The sequence below is a fragment of the Sylvia atricapilla genome, chromosome 18 (assembly GCF_009819655.1).
Source record: "Sylvia atricapilla isolate bSylAtr1 chromosome 18, bSylAtr1.pri, whole genome shotgun sequence".
NCBI classification, from domain to species: domain Eukaryota; kingdom Metazoa; phylum Chordata; class Aves; order Passeriformes; family Sylviidae; genus Sylvia; species Sylvia atricapilla.
Window position 1 is genome coordinate 2672695 of NC_089157.1, and position 20176 is coordinate 2692870.

General features: G+C 56.9%; 1 protein-coding gene across 3 annotated transcripts; it reads right to left on the minus strand.

Moving 5' to 3' along the window:
* Positions 1-538: 538 nt before the first annotated feature.
* Positions 539-19403, minus strand: UNC13D (unc-13 homolog D). 3 transcript variants are annotated; one of them, XM_066331996.1, is made up of 32 exons: positions 19199-19403; positions 12194-12226; positions 11827-11934; positions 11092-11151; positions 10818-10884; positions 10557-10734; positions 10391-10435; positions 9935-10003; positions 9667-9736; positions 9249-9353; positions 8869-8961; positions 8525-8628; positions 8202-8319; positions 7549-7673; positions 7189-7279; positions 6879-6935; positions 6694-6791; positions 6460-6511; positions 6052-6182; positions 5677-5797; positions 4979-5119; positions 4719-4817; positions 4153-4359; positions 3913-3981; positions 3520-3599; positions 3197-3302; positions 3052-3123; positions 2846-2929; positions 2455-2575; positions 1752-1875; positions 1305-1510; positions 539-1225 (listed from the first exon to the last, which is right to left on the minus strand). In XM_066331996.1, the coding sequence occupies exons 1-32, from the start codon at positions 19367-19369 to the stop codon at positions 1122-1124; spliced, it is 3309 nt and encodes a 1102-aa protein (XP_066188093.1). In that variant the 5' UTR covers positions 19370-19403; the 3' UTR covers positions 539-1121. The 3 variants fall into 3 exon arrangements, with proteins under 3 accessions (XP_066188093.1, XP_066188095.1, XP_066188094.1); XM_066331998.1 differs by lacking the exon at positions 19199-19403 and adding an exon at positions 17820-18157; XM_066331997.1 differs by lacking the exon at positions 19199-19403 and adding an exon at positions 14361-14556.
* Positions 19404-20176: the final 773 nt, after the last annotated feature.

Consider the following 20176-nt stretch of genomic DNA (forward strand, 5'->3'; position numbering starts at 1 on the left):
AGGATTTGACCTGAGCTGACCCAGCGGCTGCTCTGCCCACCGAGGGAGCAGCTGGTGCTCAGGCACCCGGGAGGGGGATGCTTTTAATTCCCTGGACCCTGGCAGCTCCCAGGGACCTGCTGCAGCTCAAACACGGCCACCCCCGTGCAGGGTGGGGGTAGAGGGAGCTCCAGGTGTATAATTAGTACTAATTGCAGCAAAAACAAGCTAAAAAAAAAAAAAACCCAACAAATTGTTACAGCCACCTGCCTTGTCAGGTATTTTTGCTGTCCTACTGGGTGACCCCATATGGATGCACCCTGCAGAGCTTCCCACCACTTCCAGAGGGACCCAGGTCCCTGGCACAGGCTGGGAGTGATGCCAGGGACCAGCATCCCATGCCTGGGCTCTCGGCTGTCCAAAATGCCTCCTGGTTTGGCTGCCAGGGCTGTGATGCTCTTGATTGCTGCCCAGGCTCCAGCAAGATCCCAGGCTTCCAGGAGGTGGGTAAAATTTGTGGTTAAATTAAAAAAAAAAAATCAAACAGACACAAGCGATATGTACATTTTAAAAAAGGAGAAATTCAGCAGCTCCCACCAGACCTTAAATGCCTCATCCCACCCCACCGTGCTGCTGCTCCCAGCACAGGGCCACTGCCCCAAAGCACACAGCCCACGCATCAGCTTTGTGGCTTCTCATTTAAAATAAGAGGCTTAGCACAAGAAAATGAGGGGGAAAAGAAATGAAAAAATTAAAAAGAAAAATAAAACAAAAGCAGGTTTGGCCATGGCTGTCCCCAGCCTAAATCAGTCGTGTTGCAGACAAGAGGGCTGGGGACACAGCCAGGAGATGCAGCACTGGCAGTGACAAGCTCCAGAGGGATGGACAGGGACAGCCACACTTTCATATCCCTCGTGTAGTGTTACTAGTCCAGGCAGGCAAAGAAATCCCCTGGAATCCCCCTGCCCACCCTCCCTGGCCCATGGGAGCCCTGCTGCCCCAAGGTGGGGGTGAGTTGGGTGCCGGGCAGGCACAGGGACCCCGCTGTCCCCACACTCCCTGCAGAAGGTTCTGCTTCCAACACCACCGAAGTCCTGGGCTGCTGCTGGCCAGACCCCTCCTTCCAGGGCCATCTTCACCCCTCACTCCGTCTCCTTGGACTGCTTGGCTCGTTGCTTGCGGAGCTTAACGAAGGCCTGAGCTTCTTTGTCCCTTTTCCTGGACTCCAGCAGCTTCAGGATCTCATCTGCCGGAGAAAAGAGGGGAGTGAGGGTGCGAGATGCTCCCTACAGCCCACTGCTCGGGGGCTCAGCCGGCACACGTACCCGTGGCCTTGGGGTGCGTGAGGGGGAGCCGGCTCTGGGGCACCCGGCCCATGTCGGCCTCGTCCTCCTCGCTGTCGAGGCCGGGCAGCTGGCACAGGGGAAAGAAGGCTTCTCCCTCCAAGTCGTTGGCTCCCAGCACGTCGTAGTCAAACACGGTGAGCAGCAGACAGGCCCCGTCCTGCCGGCACTTCTCCGAGGGGATCAAGCTGCCGGGACACGGGGGCGGGGGGTGATCCCAGCCCACCCACCCCACGGCCCCTCGCCCACAGCCCCACACTGACCCCGGCCCTCAAAGCTCAGGGCCCCGCACAGCCCGGCACCCTCACAGGGGCAGGATCCCCGGACACAGCCGGTTCCTGGGCCGGCAGCCCCACGGCAGAGGCTCTGGTGAGGACGGAGGGGCTGCAGGGGACGCTGGGGGGCCGCCGGCTGTCAGCCCCTACGTACAAGTCAAAGGCCTCGTCGAAGAGGGGATGCAGCTCGTTCCTCTTGCACTGGGTGGTCCGGGCCACCACCTCGGGGAACTCGTGCCGGGGCTCCAGGGTGAGCTGCACGAAGGGGTCGCTGGAGCCTGGTGGGGTGCAGACATCAGCCCCTTCCCCTGGCCGCTCTGCCCCGGAATGACCCCAATCGGGGGGCTTGGACACACCGAGGCGGCTGCAGGGGGCGAGGGTCCGGGCAGCCGAGCACAGCCCCCAGGCAGGGCTCCTGGAGGGTGCGGCAGCATCCCAACCCCGGGGATGACCGCACAGCCATCGGCCGGGGGCGGCTGCAGGAGGAGTGACCTCTCCTGGAGAGCTCCCCGAACGACAGCCGGGCCGCGGGAAGGTCGCTGCTCACCCCGGCGAAATTTTTTTTTTTTTAACTGCGACTGCTTTGCATGATGAAAAAAAGCCACCTGCCTTGGCTGCTGGCTTGTGCCACAAACATGTCGGCACTGTGTCCTGCATGGTCCTGCCTGCCGCATCCCATTGAACCACCCAGAACCAGTGCAATAACCCCCCTTTTTCCTCAAATCCACCTCTTTGGATAAAAAAGCAAATCAAGAGAGAGTCCAAGCACTGCCAGCATTTCTCCTGACTGGGGCACCCCCGGGACCCAGGACAGGGGACCCTGGGGCAGTGTGGCTCCCCTGCCCACCCATACCCACCGTTGGAATCCAGTGGGATGAGGTTGGTGGCGTTGAGCACTTCCACATGGAGTTTCTGCTCCGAAGGCCGGTACAGGGCTTTGATGGTCACAGCCCCATACTTCTCTGAGCTGGTGTCCAGCTGGGCAGTGGGGTACAGGGAGAAGGATGCTGTCCTTTATTCTCATAATGGAGGGGATGCACAGAGGCTCAGCAGGAATTTTGGGGTAGCAGGGTCTGCTGGAATCCTCTGGGATGCATTGAGCCCTCTCCTGCTCAATGCTGTGGCAAAACCATCCCCAACAGCCCCAGGACTGGGAGGGTGATGAGGAAATTCCTCGTTTCCACAGGCAGGGCCTGTGAGCAAGGGTGAGATGTGGGAAGGGGCTGGGAGCACCATCAGGACCCCTACCTGCTGCTGGATCCTGTTGCTGAAGTATTTCTGGATGAGTTTGCGGCTGCTGGCGGAGCAGAGAGCCAGGTGAGTCTCCAGTGTCTGTGGGGACGGTGAGAAGCCATGGTCAAGCACACGGACAGGTCCACAGCCCGGGGATGTCCTCGCTGGCATCCCTTCCTCCCAAAGGAACCCACGGGGACTCCCCATCTCCATCTCCATACCTGGAAGGCTGCACTGTGGAGGGTCTCCAGCGGCAGCCCGCAGCCCTCAGCGTGGAAGCACAGCTCCAGGCTCTGGGGACAAGGACGCTGTCAGCCACCAACCAACCCCCTTCCTTGCCAGGGACCCCCTGCTTCCCCTTGGTACCTTCAGGGCACAGAACAGCCTCTGGCAGTGCTGGACCGAGGGCACCTGCGGCCCCTGTGCTGCTGAGAGCACGGACAAGGTGTGCTGCCACAGGAGAGTGAGGAGGCTGCAGGGGAGAGGGAGGCTGTGAGCAGGATCCAGGGGCTGGGCTGGGGGGATCACCTTCAGCTGAAGGGCTTTTCAAAGCCCCAGAAGGAAGTGCCTCATCCTGCCAGCCCCAAAGTGGGATGGCCCCAAGCCCCATGGAGCTGAGGGGATGCTCCTGCCCAAGGGATGGTGATGGTGGTGGCCTCTGCCACAATGCATCCCGAGTGCCCTGTCACCTTTTGAAGTTCTCCTGGACCAGATGCTCATTGAGGTACTGCAGCTCCGACTCCAGGAACTTCATGAGCGGGATGATGGACTGCAGAGAGAGGAGAGGGGCAGTGGGGAGGGCAGGGGGGTGTGTATCCATCAGGGCACAGCAGGCCAGGGAGGATCCCAGAGGGGCTCCTTCCCACAGAACACAGGCAGGCTGTGTCCGGTGTGGTCCTGCTGCTGACACGGGCATCAAGTGAAGCCTGTGGAGGTCTGGGCCCCATCACTGATGTGTCCTGTGCCCCAGGTGTGGGCATGGAGCAGTGACGGAGGGTGACAGAGGCACCCACCAAGCAAGGAAAGGCTATCTGTGGCTGCCCAAAAAGGATGGTCCAGGAGAGGCTGGACCAGATACTTACATCCTCAGGCTTCTGGGTGTCACTGGAAGATGAGAGCTCCTGGATGTGTCTGGCAATGCCCTTTTCCAGCTACCAGGGAGAAACACAGGAGAAGACTTGGACTTTGCCCTCTGCACCAGCCTCCCCATGCCCAGCTCCACCTTGTCCCCATTCCAGGAGCATTGTGGGCTTCAGGACACCTGGGATGAAACTGCTCTGGGCCAGGTGAGGGCCAAGAGGGCGTCAGTGGCAGGTGGTCACCTTGGTAGCCAGGGCTTGCACCACATCCCGGACCTCGTGGTCCAGGCAGGCCACGGTGCTGTCCAGTTGGTTGTGCAGAGCGTTCTGGATCTGCTGGGGCTCTATGATGCCCCTCATGCGTTGCTCCAGCTGGGCCCAGTCCAGCTGCAACGGCAGCTTCAGCATCAGCAGCCGGAGCTGCTCGATGTTGTTCACCACGATGCAGAGCTGGGGGAGGTGGGTCTGCTTCAGGGTCCACACCCCCTGGAGCAACCCCCATCCCCCTCCCCAATGCAATCTCCCTTATTCCCATCTCCATACCCATCCTCATGCCCAGCCCTATCTCCATCACCATCTCCATTCTCATTTTCAGCTTCACCTGTGTCCCCATCCCCATCCTGCTCCCCTGTTCACATAATTTCCCTCCTGATATTCCAGGATTACGGCTTTTGATGGCCAATTGTTCCCTGTGGAACCCAAACTGGGGGTGTCAGCTGGGTTCTCAGCAGCTCAGCTCTCTCTTCCTCCATAAACCAGGGTCAAATCCTGCCTTTCCTGAGGCAACCAGGACAGGTTCCAACACCAACCTTGTTGGCTGCCTCGCCCTCATTCTGCTCACTCAGCGACAGAGCCTCAGCCCTCTCCTTGATAAGCTTGCAGTACATCAGGGAGATCTTGCACATGTCCTGCAGGACAGACAGGGAGCCAAGAGGAATGAACCAGGCAACACGGGGACCACTGTGGGCTCAGGGACCCACATCACTGAGGGGTACCGGCTCCTTCATGGAGACACATCCCCAAAAGCAGGAGGAGGAAACTCCAGGTGCTGGTGCCCAGGTGTACAAACCTCCAGGAGATTGACCATGATCATGAAGGCTTTCTCAGGGTCTGGCCAGTTGAGCTGCTGCCAGGTTGTCATGATCTGGGCGTAGCAGGTGGACAGGTCCACAGTGGATGTGCTGTGCTTGTGATACCCATAAGGCTTCAGCTGAGGGGTAGACAAGGCAAACACAGCTTGTACAGAGAGATGCCATCCCAGACAGCAGAGCTGCTCCTTCCCTTTGGGGCTCTCTGGCCCATCATCAGCTCCTTACATCCCAGAGTCAGCACACAACCACTTTGGAGAATGGAGGAGATGAGGATGGATGGAGCAGCATGAGCTCCCTCCTTCCCTCCATACACCCATCCAGTGTTGCTGGACCCCACTGAAGAGCAGTCTGTGGCTGCCTTCCCTCTCCTCATCAGAGAGGTTGGGCAAAGGGGATCCTCACAGCATGGCCCAAACGCAGGGTCCTCAGATCACATGGGCTGCCAGGGAGGAGTGAGGGAAGGGACACAGGGACATTGGGTGGAGCCAGGCTGGGTGGGATCAACTGGCCCAGGGGATGACATATTTTGTTTGGGAGAGGAACCAGGCTGCTCCTGGCCTGCCAGAGGCACCTATGTGGTGGTGCCAGTGCTGTGAGCCAGGCACAGCAGCAAGTCATGGAGGACAAGCTGGAGAGCCCCCAAAGGGAGGAGGGAGGTTTCTCCTCCCCACAGTACCTGGTCCATCTGGATGGCTCTCTGAGCCCTCTCCAGCGTGGTGGTGTAGGCCTTCTGCAGCCACAGGGGCAACGCTTCCTCAAACCACTGGTGGAAATTGCTCAGAGCCAGAGGTCCATCCCTATGGATGAAGGCACCACATTCTGCAGCTGCACAGCAGCAGCACAGGACCATCACTCCTCCTGCCCTCACACCAAACCCACCCAGAGATGAGCCCAAAACCCTCCTGGTGATGCTCCCATTGACACCAGACAGCAGCAGCCTGCTCTGCCTGGTGTGCAATTAGTGATGTAGGGGGGTGGGAAGGATGCAGAGATCCTCTCAGTTAACTGCTCAGTCCCTCCCTTTGGCATCTCTCCTCTCAGGGCTGGATACCTGCTTGGGAGGGAGTCCTTCATCTGATAGAGCTCCTGCAGTTTCCTGTAGAGATCAAAGAGGCTCTCAGCCGTGGGTCTGGACATGCTGCTGTCAACCTTGTGCAGCTGCTCCTGGACATGCTCCGCAACCTGGGTGGGAGCAAGGGCAGGGGGAACACAGTGAGGTCTGCCCAGGAAGGCTCCTTCTGGAGGGAGGGTCAGCTCAGGGGACTACTCTTCATTTTGGGTGGCATTTCAAGAGATTTGTTGGGTCAAATAGTCTCCACAGTCACACAGGGAGAGGGGGAGTTTCTCTTTCTCCCCTTTCAGGCTTGCAACAAGCAGTTGGCACCTGAAGGTGGCCAAAAACCTCAGCCTGGCTTTAGACCTTAGTCCCTCGAGGGCAGAGCAGCCCAGGCGAGCTCACCAGGCTCTCCAGCTCCAGGTAGGCAATGGAGAAGATATTCAGCTTCAGGTTGCTGCAAGAGAGAAATGTGGAGTCAGGAGCCTGCCAGCTCCAGCCCAGCAAACCCTGCCAGGCCATGTCCTGGTGAGGGCAGCACCGCTCTAAGGGGCAGATCCCACCTGTGGAGCCCAAGTGCCCTGTCACTATTGATCCCAGGGAAGGTGGATGGGGGTGAGATCAAGCACTGAAACCTACGTGCTGAACAATTTGTTCCAGATCTTTTGGCACTGCTTGAGATCTTCTATCACCTCCAGGAGGAGCTTGGACAAGGCTTTGCTATTCTCCTCTATGCTCTGCAAAGGAAAGAACAGACTAATTTTCTATGCTCAGACATTTTTAGGTGACTTTATCATGTCAGAGGGACAGAGATGGGAACTGACCTTCACCATGGGCTTGAGGTGTTGCTTCTGCATGTGAAACCACTCTGTTGTGCCTGACTGCAAGAGAGGAGTCCCAGTGGGATGGCAGGGAAGCAGGAGGAGCAAAGCCAGCTCTGTCACCCCCTTCACTCTCCCTGTCCCCTGGCTGAGGTGAGAACCTGTGGTGGGAACCACAGTCTGGGGCTACCAGGTTGAAGAGGGGTGGGTATTCCCCATGCCATGGTGATCCATGTGGATTTGCTGAGGTGTGGGCATTGGGCAGGGGATGGAAGGAAAGGGAGACTCACGGGGTGGGTGAGACCCCCAGTACCTTCAGAGCTGTGGAGACCATCTGGGGGAGGTCAGGGCTGGGTGTGCACAGCTCATGGAAAGCTTTTGTTTTGCACATCTGGACAAGGACCCTGCAAAGTGAGAACCTCGAGTGAAACCCAGCACCTGCCATCAGAAACAAACCCCTCTCCCCTCAGAGACCATGCCCAAACAGCCTTCTCCTCCCTGCCAAATTCCCCACAAGGAGCCCACGACGAGGGAAGAGACAGGACAAGTGTCACAGCAGCCTAGACCGGGGAGAAAGGGCTCACACTGAGATTTGCTCAAGCTCAGGGGCTTTCCCATCACAGCAGCCAAGCCACAGGACCTCACATGCAGCTGGCACCAGTGACCAACTCACCGCAGCAGGGACTGGAGCCTCTCCGTGGACCTCGGCACAGAGAGGGGGAAAATGATGCGGAACCTACGGATGAGGGAGACCCCGTAGGTCAGCAAGGACTGGAAGGACTCGGCCAGCTCTGCTTTCTGGGGAGAAGAAAGGAAACATGCACTGTCCTCCTCAGTGATAGGCAGATGCTGGCAGGACCATGGCACCACAGCGGAGGGAGCTGCTGCTCCCATTCCTCTCCAGCCTGCTCCAGGGATGGGAAAAAAATCCCTGATGCCTCTGGTAGCTTCTCCCTGGAGGGACTGAACTGAGCTTTGTGCTTAAACCTCATTGCTATGCATGGAAAATTCAGTGTCTCAGCAGGGTGCAGGGATGCTCTGGGAAAACAGGCTGGGAGAAGCAGAAATTGGGTCACATTTAAGTTTTGCAGGGGGTTGTGATTGACCTGCTGGCAGGGATGGGGGAGGGGGATGTCAGTGCAGAGGTAAGGGGTTCTCCACAGAGAGGGAGAACAAACCACTGTGAAATGCCCTCCAGACACCCTGGCATCCCTGTACCCCGCAATCTCCTGCTGTTCCTGGAACACGGGGAGTGAAACAGCCCCTGGGGCTCGTGGGAGGAGAGGCTCAGGGCTGGGTGCCTTTCCCTGGACTCTGCCCCCTCACCTGCTCCGGCCGCAGGCGCTCCTGCACCCACCGGTACTCGATGCTGGTCATCTGGTGGAGGAGGCAGCTGCTGTTGAACTCCAGGCTCTGGTAGAGCTTGCTGTAGGCCAGCCACTGCCTGGGGAGGAAGGAAGGCAGGGCTGAGCCCCCAGGGGCTGGGGGACACCCAGGAGCCAGCCACAGTCACAGCCAGGGTCACAGGGGCGGCACTCAGGTGTCCTGAGGGCAACACCTGAGCTCAGGGGACAGACCAGCCGCAGTCAGAGGGTCCCAGGAAGGCCCCCAAGTGCTGCACTGGGGTGCCCTGGCTGTGGGGTACTCACGCCATGTCCTGGTGGAAGTCAGAGAGGTCCTTCTGTGTGGCGTGCAGGTACAGCACCGTGCTGGCGTGGCTGCTCAGCTCCCCGTCCCAGGAGGTGCTGCCGGCCTGCCAGGAGGGAAAGGGAGGGGAGATGTGCTCTGGAGCAAGACAGGATGAGTGAGGAGGGGGACAGGCACCATGGTGGGGGTGTATTTGCAGCAGTGGGAGCCCCAGAAGGACGCCAGGCATCATCCTGACCCTCATTCCCATCACGCATTGTGTTGGGCTGTGGGCTGCACAGGAAGCCCTCCCCAAGCCCAGCTGCTGGAGAGCTGCTTCTGGTGCTGGTAGCAGCACTGGGGGTACCTGGTGCTGGAGGATCTCGTGGGACACCAGCTGCTGCAGGAGGTGGCGGTGGACGGTGTAGCTTGGCTGTGTCCGGCTGCTCGTGGTGGCTCTCTGCAAAGAGACAAGGCAGAGAGAGCCATCACCTGCCTGGACACACAGGGACACTGTCACAGTGGGGACACAGGACCCAAAAAGTGGGGCTGGAGAGCCAAGGGCTACAGGTGCACCAGGAGCAGGATCCTGGTGCTGGCACAGGGCTCAGGGCAGGGTCCAGCACCTGCAGACCCTGGTGCTGGCACCTCTGCCCCTGTGACCCCCAGACACGCCCCAAGGGACAGGCAGCTGTCCCATCCTGCCAAGGCAATGGGAAATGAGCCCTTTTCCACATCCCATCCCACCTTCTTGTGGGTCAGTAGGAACTGTAGGTGACAGTGTCCCCGCTCAGGATATGTCTCTGTCCGTGGCTCCAGCTGGTACCACTGGTCATTCCAGCAGTGCAGGTCCTGCAGGCACAAAGGGACAACGGGGAAGCCCTGGGCAGCCTTCCCAGGAGAAGGATCTCCTTCAGAGACCAGGGGATCTTCATCCCACTGCGCTGATGGGGCAGGAAGATTCTCCATTGGATTAAAAACACAGGATGTGCAGCGAGTGAGCGTGTTGGAATGACTGTGTCACAGTGAGGGACCTGACATCAGTTTGTGGCTCTGAGACGGGCTCCTGGGTGTGCCGGGTGCTGTCCCGGGGCTGGGATCCTGCCGGGATCCCGGGAGGTTTGACCGGAGCCCGGGGAGGCTCCTGGAGGAGAGCGGCGCTCACCTTCAGACGAACCACCACGTTCCCCAGGAAATCGTCCTGCCCTTTGTCTTTGCGGGCGTCTTTAAAGATCCTGAAAGGCACAAACAACAGAGGGCGTGGGAAGGTGTCCTGCAGCTGTGACCCGGCCGTGCTCGGGGTGGACAAAGAGGACACAGACCTGCCGCCCGCCCTCCCTCCGGCCAAGGGCGATTTTTAACATCCAGCAGGCAAAAAAGCATTTTTCCACCTCCTCTTTCCTCAGCAGCCTTGGGGCCGCAGCAGCACCAACCTTTTGAGGCCGTGGAGGTCCGTGAGCTCGCCCAGCTTGTGCCGCATCGACTCCACCACGTCCGAGTCCCTGCGGGGCCGGGAGGCAAAACCCACCGCGGGGAAAGGGAGATAAATAAAATCCAGGTGATGGGAAAACAGAGCAGGGAGTTGCAGTGGTGGTGGAGAAGGGAAAGTACAGGAGCAGGGAAGTGTCAGGACTGAGGCCATTCCCAAACCCAACCCAAATCTGTGAGCACATGGCTCCTCTCCATAAATTAAACCAGGGCTTAGGACCAGCCCTGCCTGGGAACAGCCAGCCTGTGCTTTGTCTGCTGGCACAGGTCACGTCAGTGCTCTGTGATGGGGAAAGGGGTTCCCAGCTGGCTTCTGGGCCTTTAGAAAAGTTGCAGATTGAATCCCAGGAGACAGGACCCCCGGGGCAGGGTCCTGGGGTCACTGGGATGCTGCCACTCACCACATGTCCAGGTGGAAGCTGGCTGTCTCCACATCTTTAAACTCCCTGCAAGGCACCAAGGGATGTTGTTACTCGAGTAACATACCAGTGGTGAACCCCAACCCACAGCCAAGAGCCCTGGCCGTGCCCTGCACCCCCCAGAAAGCAGAGCCAAGGGGTGGATTACAAGATGAACGTCTCATTCCACACTGGGCTGAGCGTCTGGTTTATGACTTGGGTGCGATGGATTTGGTCTTCAGGGATGAGGTCTTTGACCACAGCCTTCATCCTCTTCTTGTGGTCGGGGTGGGCTGGTTCCTGGCTCCTGGCCTCGATGCCCAGCAGGCAGTATGGGTCACTGAGCCCTGCGAGGGCGGAGGTGTGGCAATTCCACTCGGGAGCTGCAGCTGCCACTCCTCCCACGGGACACCCAGCCATCCCCACTTACCACTGACATCTTTACCCAAAATTCCCTTGGCTTCCTTCACAGTGGCTTTCAGGCAGTAAATGGGACTCTGGAAAAATGAAAAAACAGCTATTAATGTGCAGGGTCACCAGCCCTGTGAGGAAGGATCAACCCTGCAAGGAGGCATGGGGCTGGACCTTGCCATCAGCTCCCACCAAGCAGTGACAACCCCAGGGTACCCCAAATCCCAATCACAGGGGCTCAGAGGCACTGCAGACCCCAACACCAGCCCAGCTGCACACTGGGGACACTGTACCTCCAGCTCCATGACCTGCTGCATGATGGCACTGTGCTCCTCCGCGTCCATGCCAAAAGCCTGTGTGGATATGGGGGCTGGTGATGGATGCTGCTCCCAGGGGCTGGAGAGCAGCCAGGGGCTTCCATCTGCTCCCTGAGAGCCAGCTGCAGCCCACAGGGAGAGGAGAGTTGCAGAGTCCAGCAGGAAGGCTGGGGAGCAGCTGAAAGGTCTTGAGGGGGAGCCTTCTTCCCACCATCCCCAGTCTAAGATAAACCCTTCTCCCCAGGGCTAATATTTCCCAGCCACAGGATGCTCCCAGCCCTCTAGCTGGATGCTGCTGCTGCATCTCTTGTGGTGCTTGTTAAAAGTTCCCTCTGAGTGACCCTGTAGGGGGCCAGAGGAATGATCATTGGCTCCAAACTGCCAGAGAGAAATTGTGTGTGGTGGGAGCAAGTTCTGCATAGGGGCACCTCCACATCCTAGCCCCTGGAGCCTCTGGTCCAGTCCAAGCCCCTGGCACATGGAAAGCCCAACCTCATTCAACATTAATATTCTCGGGCTTGCAAGTAGAAGTTTGTTATTTGGCCTCCTGAGGATTTTGTGGTCTCCTGTGAACCACCAGAGTAAATGAAAACCCCTTTAAAAACTGACTGAGCGAGCTTGGGGCATAACAGACCCCCACCATCCCCTGTAGCTGGGGGGATGGACATGCCAGGGGACACATTTGGGGGACCCTGTGAGGAGGGGACACACCTTCTGCACGTAGGAGTAGAGCTCCTGGGAATCCCCGACGTGCTGCTGCTCGGGCTTGCCCAGGCGGTGGTGGATGGTGTAGAGAACCTCCTCATAGAGCAGGGCCAGCTGTGGGGGGACAGTGTTGACACCCCACGTGGGGCAGCCAGCAGGACATGCTCCATCCCCCAGGATCAGCAGGATTTCCCCCTCACAGCTCCCCAAGCTCCATGCCAGGCCCTGCTGCCCCATCATCCAGCCCTGCCCACCCACCAGCAGCTGTCCCTGGGGAGCAGCTCCAGGAGCTGAGCCATGTCCCCAGGCCCCTGCAGCATTGCCACCCCCTGCAGTGCCACCAAGGGAGGCCACAGTGGGGCCACACTCATACCTCTTCCTTGGAGAACCGGTGGGACAGATCCATCTGGGGAGAGAAGAGAAGCACAGAGGTTCCCCATCAAGAGCATGGTTTGAGGAGGAAGTCGTGGCCGGACAGGGCAGGGCAGGGCAGCCAGGATGGGGTGGCATCACCCACAGCACATGAGGGTGGGATGTCCCAAAGCTGCTGTGAAATCTCACAGACACCCCGTGGCCGAGGGACAATGTCCCCCATCACCCACCAGCAGGGCAGCACGAGGGGCTTTACCCCCAAGCCCCATTAACTGAGGAGGGTGCTGCAAGGGTGACAACAGCAGCTTGGGGTGACCCCCAGGAGGCTTTAAAAGCCAACCATCCACCTCTCACACCCCAGAGCCACTCACTCCAGCAGCACCAGGCTGGAGAGCAAAGCAGCTGAGGGACAGGGCAGGGAGCCAGAGCACTGTGAGGAGCTCCAGGCTGGGCAAGGAGGTGCCAAAAGCCATCAGGATTTGGTGCACTGCTACAAATTTCTGAAAGCTGCAAGGGTGCACTGCTCATTCCCCACTTGAAGGATGACCAGCAACAGCATTGACTTTCCAAACAAGAATTAAATCCAAACAATGACACCACCAGAGGAAGGGGATCAATGTCCCAGTGCCATCTGTTCCTGGTCCTGGCACTGGAGCCTCTGGGAGTACAAGGGTGTGACACCAAAAAAAAAAGTAATAAAAATTTTTAAAATGAGTTTGGGCTTTCCTGGGCTGAGGGGCATTTTCAGAGCATGGTCCCAGCACCTGCTCATGCAGGGCTGGTGGGGATGGATGGATGGATGGATGGATGGATGGATGGATGGATGGATGGATGGATGGATGGATGAATGGACAAATCCTACCTCTGGGTTAGCCCAGGTCTCAAAGTGACCTTAGGAACCCCAAACAGAAAAAAAAAATAAACCAACTCTGAGCTTGAACATTAACATTTGCTTATGGCAAATCTAGGGCTGGCATAATCTCCCAGCCATCTGGACTGAATTCAACCCTTCCAGCCCCAGTGAGATTAACCCTTGAGCTGCTTCCCACTTGCCTCCACATCTCTTCTGGTACCCACTGGTGGCTGCTGGGGGCTCTAGTGACTCAGGAATCCTCTGTGAAAGGGGGACCTGTTGTACTCAGGAGGGTCCCAGCCTGTCCCTGCCCAGGTTCAATGCACCTCCTGCTGCTGCTGGCACAGTCTTGCCTATGCCAAGGCACGGGGGGCATGGCCCCATCCCAAATCTTCCAGCATCCCCACTGTTAGTGCTGCTCCATTGCAAGGTCACAAGTGCAGAGGGGACAGAAAAAGGAATTTATTTCTCTGCTGCTGTTATTTTATCAGCAAGACACCAGCATCAGTTCCTTGCCCAGGAATGGGGTAGCACAGGAGGGCAGGGGGAGGAATCCCTGCTGGTTTTGGGGGCAGCTCCCTGCTGTTCATTCTGCCCTGGACACAGCAGCTGCAGGATCTGCTCCCATGTGCACATGGGACTGGTTAAGCTAAAGCTGAGCTGAGCCACCAGGACGTGTTTACTGCAGCTAATCCTCATGCCAAGAGCCCAGCTCAAATCCAGGAGTGTTGCTTAAATCCAGTCTGGATACAGCCACCAGCATCAGCCACCCCAGCAGCTGCAGCAGTGGGGAAGGCAGCAGGGACTGGGGTGCTTGGGAGGGAGGACAAGTCCCTGGGTGAGGGACACCAGCAGGACAGACCATCCCAGGAGTCAAGGGCATTGTGCCCTTGTGTTGCCAGCACCACTGGGCAGAGCCGTGTGTCCCATGTCACCGGGACAGACATGGGGACACAGAGGAAGTCGTTCAGGTTGGGATGGCCTAGAGCAGGGGTTTGGGGGAGCTCCCAGCAGCAGAGAGCCCAGAGGGGCTGCAGGGTGCTGGGAAGCCGTAGCCGAGCTCAGAGGTGACCCTCAGTGGGGGCTGACCCCATACAGAGCTGCAGCTGACCCCATACTCACCCTGGGGTGCCCATTTACACGGGTACAGCATCCCCACCTCTTGGTCACACCCGGGCCTCGGTCCCTTTTCTCTCACCCCCCTTTGACAGCCCCAGCGCCCAGCGCTGCCCCTGGGCACAGCCACCCTGACCCTGCCTGCTGCCATCGCACCTCCAACGCTGTCCCCAGCCCCCCTGAGCCCCAGGCCACCTACCTCGGGGCTCTCGTCCCCGGGGAGGGTCCCCGGGGGGCTCTCTCCAGCAGGCTCCATCCCGGGGCTGGCTGAGCGTGGGGCAGGGCTGCAGCTCTGCCCGAAACTGCGGCCTGCCTCGCTGCCTCACTGCCTCAGAGGAGGAAACCACAGCCCTTATCGGAGCGAGGCCATTTTAACACAGCGGAAACGCGCTCGGGGCTCCTTCCAGAGCACCCCGGGGACGCAGGCGCCCCAACCCTGCTTCCCAGCACCCCCTCGGCCGTGGGGACCGCGTGCGACACAGGGGATGGGGGCAAAGGGAAGGGGTCACATCCAGTCCCTGCTGTCGCTTACAAGTGAGCAATTGGGACCAAGTGCAGAGAAATAGTCTTGGGAAGGAAAAGCCCAGCAGGGGATGGGGGCGATGGAGGGGATTAGTGGAGGCAACACTAAGGGTGCTCTGAGGGGTATTTGGGATCCATCGTGCCTTGGGAGCAGAGGTGGGCACCTTGCAGAAAGCAGGGGGTGTCTTCAGCCCTGGGGGATGGAGAGGATTTGAAACCCCATGCAAAAACTGCAGGCTGAGAAATCCTTGCAACACCCAGGAGAGTTGCACAAGGTTGGGCTGCGAACAGACACAGTAAAGAGCCTAGAACAGCACTGAGAATGGGCCTGTGACCTTTTTGCAAACGGGCTGTCCAGAAAGAGCTGGTTGCTTTGAAAAAAAGCAGGAAGAAATGACGTTGAAACCTCGTTCTTTACTGTCACCTTTCATTCTTACGAACACTTTATCTGATTGCAACTTGCCAGGCAGTTGCCTGTCACAGATCGAAGAGGAGCCCTCCCCTCGGAGATCCCTATCAGGATGCTCTCACTGATAACAAACTGGGTGGGGGAAGGCTTGGCTGGGCATAAGGTGGCCAGGGGAAGAGCCAGTTTGCTCCTGTGTGTCTGCTGTATCTACAGGCACAGCTGAGAGCAGCCTGGGCTTTGGAGGAGCTGTTGAGCTGCTCAGCAGCCAAACGCACACCCCGGGGAAGGACAAGGACATCAGCCCGTGCTCAGTGTCACTGCTGGGGTTTGGTGTCACTGCTGAGGAGCCACAGGCCCTGTGCAGCAGAGCAGTGACTCCCCAAGAGGAGGTTTTGTCTCCCCTGCACCTTTCTGGCCCCTGGATGGTCCAAAAGCCATAAAAATGATGCATCAGATGCAACCCAGGTGGCAGTGGCTCCACACTGGGATCAGTGGTACTGTGCAGGCACCCTGGGATTTGTGCTGAATCCAAACAGGAAACCATGGCCATGGAAACTGCACTGGAAAGTTTGTCTCGTTAATACCAGTGAAGGAATCAGAGCCCATTAGCACAGAGCCCCGGAGCACGCTGGCTCCAAGCAGGGCTGTGGGAGGATGCTGGCAGCAGCGTCCCTGTGAGAGCATGAGGGGAGGCAGCCAGTCCCTTCCAGCCTTGCACTCATCCAGTCCTTTCATTGAGGCATATATGGGATATATGGGATATATGGGGTAGGAGGCAGGTCAACCCAGAACAGGCAGATTGCACTGTTTTGATTGCTTTAAGAGAGACACAACCTCCCTTTGCCCTGGAACCCTGTAAGAGGAGGTTATAATGGCAAAAGGTGTTCCCTGAAGTTGTGGGACCAGGAGATGGAAAAAGGGCTGAGATCAGAGGCAGGGGGTTGATGTGGGAGGCAGATTTTCTTTATCCAGGTCAGGCAGCACAGGACTAGGGCCAGGAGGGCCTGCACAGCATAAAAACACTGAATTTCCAGGAGTAGGGGGATGCGAAGATAATCTACAGGATAAAAATCCAGAGATACAGTGAGACACGAAAAAGCTGAAATGCACTCCTGAGATTTTTCAGCCTTGTCTCCTGTGGTCTGACAAAAGCTGCTTGTTACACTTGTGCTCTCTCCTCTGTCAGAAGGGCTCTGATAAATGTTCCCAGGAATTGGGTGCCCCAAGGAACCCCCTTCGTGTGCACTCCCCAGTTTGGCACTGGGGCCACCTCCTCACCCCACACTTGCTGGAGTTGCCTGTTCCTTTGCTGTCAGAGATGCTCAGAGGTGCTTACTCAGCCCTGCCAGCCCCAGCCATGGTTTTATCCAGCCTTTTTGCATTGGCTCACCTTGAGCAAACAGCTTAAAAGCATCTCCTGATGCTGATGGAGGGGGATGTGGTGGAGAAGCCGATTCCTGTCCCGTGACACACACAAATGCAATTTATTGACCTGGGACATCAACTCTGTGCTCCCTTGCAAAACGCTGTTAGTGGGAACTAGAGAAAAGTGCACAATGGCCTTTGGAAACCATTGCTGTCATCTTTGCTCTTAGCTTTGATTGCAAAAGCAAAATCTGGCCCAGCAAAGAGCAAGCCCAGAGGTAAAGGCAGGACATGGACTCAGCATCCTTGAGCTGCTCACACCTTTCATTGCTCCTTACCAACAAAAAATAACAGCAGTCAGGATGTCTCTTGCCTCAATCAGCACAGGTTGAACAGCTGAAAGAGTTTAGTCAATCCTCAAATCCACTTCTTTCCTCCTTGTAACACTGGAGAAATAAAATCCAGCCACAACCATTGCTAAACATCAGGCAGTGATCCTCCAGCCAGGAGCTGGTGACTGGGCTGGGGTTGGCAGGATTTAGAAAGCAAAAGTTCAGCTGCAGTGTGGAAGTGTCTGTTGAAAAGCACTTTCCCCAGAAGCTCTCCAGCTGGCCACTGCACTGGTTTGCAATGCCCACTGGAAATGCTCAGGCACAGCAGGGTGGGAGCACACAGCTCCCATCAGAGGCCAGCACAGTCCTTGGGAAGGATTCTGTGCAGGGAGCAGATGGATTCGAGCCTCTGTGAGTGCCATGGGAGAGCTGTTTGGTGATCAGGTCTCAAAAGCAGCAAATATCCTTTTTCCCTCCTGGGTTTTAGCAGCAGCCAGCTGTTCCACAAAATACTGGTGACAAAAATCACTGAGCTCCAGTATTTGCACCTTGAATTACTCCTTGTCCAGAAAACAATAAGAGAAGCCCTAAAAGCAGCTCCAGAAGGAGCAAAGATTTCTGATTAGTAGAGACAATCCTGATAAACTCCATTCCCTACAATGGCAGACAACTAGCAAATCAAACCAGACACCCAAGGCAGGACTTTGCACATGGAGTGGGTTGGCATTCCCCAAAACAGCCCCTGCTTCCCATGCTGTCAGTCTGCCTCCCAAAATAACCTACATCTACAACAATATGGAGGGAAGCTTTACATTCCTTTTAAAAACAAGTCATCCTAAAGGAAAACCCTTTATACCTGTCCCAAATATAGTTCACAGTTCACTTGTGAATGGGGTTACAGGTGCTGCTGAGAAAACAGATCTCCAAAGAGCAAGCATCATCACCTTGTTTTAGGGAATTATCTTCCCCTTAAAGGAAAACCTGCTAGAAAAGAATCCTCCAGCAGCATTAATAATAGTTTATCTCCTACCTCTTGTCTTGATCCTGAAGCCGCAGCCTGGCCTCACTCTTATCTCTCGGATGGAAATGGGCAAATAGTCAAAAATCTGATTTCAACATGTCCCTCCCTCACTTCTCCTTTTAAACACGGGGTCTGATGACTCTGCAAAACCCAGTGGCGCCTGCCAGGCATTGGCAAAGGGGACAGTGCAGGCACCAGGCAGGGGAGAGGAAGGTGGTTTCAAAATGAGAGACATCCCTGTTTCCCCACTTTGGGGCTGCCCAGGTGAGGTACCCCCTGGGATCCACTGGGTGCTGTGGGGCCAACGATTCCATGGCCAGGAGGGATGTCAGTCATCCTCCCTCCCTGTTTCCTGTGGGGCCCTACAATTACTCCTGCCCTGACCCCACATCTCTCCTGAACACTTTGGGGGCGCCTCACAAAAGATGGTGGCACCTGGGAAGGAAGTGGGGGACACACAGTATCTCCCACCTCATTTAGGACATCTTTTAGAAGGATGTCAAGGCAAAGTCCACCCCTCTGGGAAGAGCAAAGGGGACTTCCAGCCACCCACACGAGACAGGGCAGTTGTGAAACTCTCTTCCCCTTGGGAGCCCTCTGCAGGAGCAGAGCTTTGGCACAAGAGCTGCCAGCTCTATGGCAGGGACGTGCAAGGATGGCTTTGAGGAAGTCACAGACTTCATGTGTGGACCTGGACGTCCCTCATTTGCCCCACAGCACCTTGTGACCACAATTAAATGCTTTCACCATCACTATCATGTGCTGTCTTCCACTTCCCCCTCCCAGCGAGATAATTCCATTTCAGACACTGGATTTATCATCCCCTCACTGCAGGGACACAGAATGGGGGACACAGATTTCAAAGCCATTTTATTTGCTGTTTTGGGGGCTGGGTTGAGAGCAGCAAGACCTACAGCATGTACCTGTGCTGAGGAGGGACCAGGGGCATGCTTGTGAAGGTGGAATAACTCAGGGCTGACACCCAGGTATCTCCATTCCCCCACTGTGCCCATTATCCACGTTATTCTGGAGCACAGATGCCAAATTACTGACCAGCTCCAGCACAGAGACAATTCCCCGTGGCTTTTCCACCAACAGTTCTCCCCACACAGCCCCTGAGGAGCCCACAGAACCACATGCTTGGCTGATGGGAGGAGGCTGCAGGAAAACACCTCCCACCGCCCCCACATTCCAGAGGGACACGCCAAAACATGGAATATTATTTCAGTCAGTCTGTGCCACGGGAAGAGCCAGTGTGTCCCAGCCAGAGCCCAGCCCTCACAGAGAAAAGTAATGGAAAAGGAGGAGACAACTTGAGCAGGGGAAAGGAAAAGTTTAGAAAGACAGGATTTGCTGAGCTGAGCTCATAAATAGATCCAAGCTGATACCTTTTGCTCCAGCGTCCGGAAACCATAAGGAATTGTGTAGGGAATGGCAGGAGGGCTGGGAGGAGGCAGCAGGGAGGGATCCTGGTCCGTTTGCACCCTGCAAACACCCAGCAGCCACCACCGGCAGGTACGAGTCCCTGCTCCTGCTCCCTGTGACGTGAGCCACTTCATGTCCCTCTGGAGCCTCTCTCGGTGGCACAGGGCCAGCCCTTGAGCAAGGAGGGGACTGAAATACTGGTTCCAGGTGAGTAACACCTGCCATGGCTGCAGAGAGCCTGCACTGAAATAAAGATCCCCACCCTGCACATCTCAGCGTTCCGGCCCCACCCACAAACGTCACATTTGTCACTTGGGCTTCTCTGTGCGGCTTTAACCTGAAACTCCTGCAGATCACAGCCTGCCTTTGTAAAACTCACCTCCAACACACCCCTGGCAGTTCTTTACAGAACCTGGTGGCGCCTGTGATGCGACAGGAGCTGCTCACTGGCAAGGGCTGGCTCTGCTCCTGGATGCGCTGGGAGTAGCTGGATCCAAACTTCACGGCACACCTCCTGCCACCTCCAGCAGTGCTTGCAAAGGGAGACAGTGCTGTGAGCCAGAGCTGATAAAACACAGTGTCCATCATGTGGCAGAGCCAGTCTGACCATCTACAGCTCTGAGAGTGGTGGTGATGCCTTGGGAGGCTACCTGGAACAGAGGCTAGACAGTGTTAAAGGAATAAAGCAGGTGTTTATTAAAAGGCCTTTGAAGGATACACCTGGGGCAGTACGAGAGCCCAGCCATGGCTCCACACAAGATGGACAACGGGTCACAAGTTTTAACACTTTTATAAGTTTTGGTCCATTTACATATTGGGTTAATTGTCCAAGCTTCAGGTTATGAAGTCCCATCCTCCCAGATTGCTCTCCTCAATTCAGTGTTGTTTATACCTTTTGGGCCTGAAGCTGCAGCGGTGTCCTTGGTTCTAGGGCTGGAAAA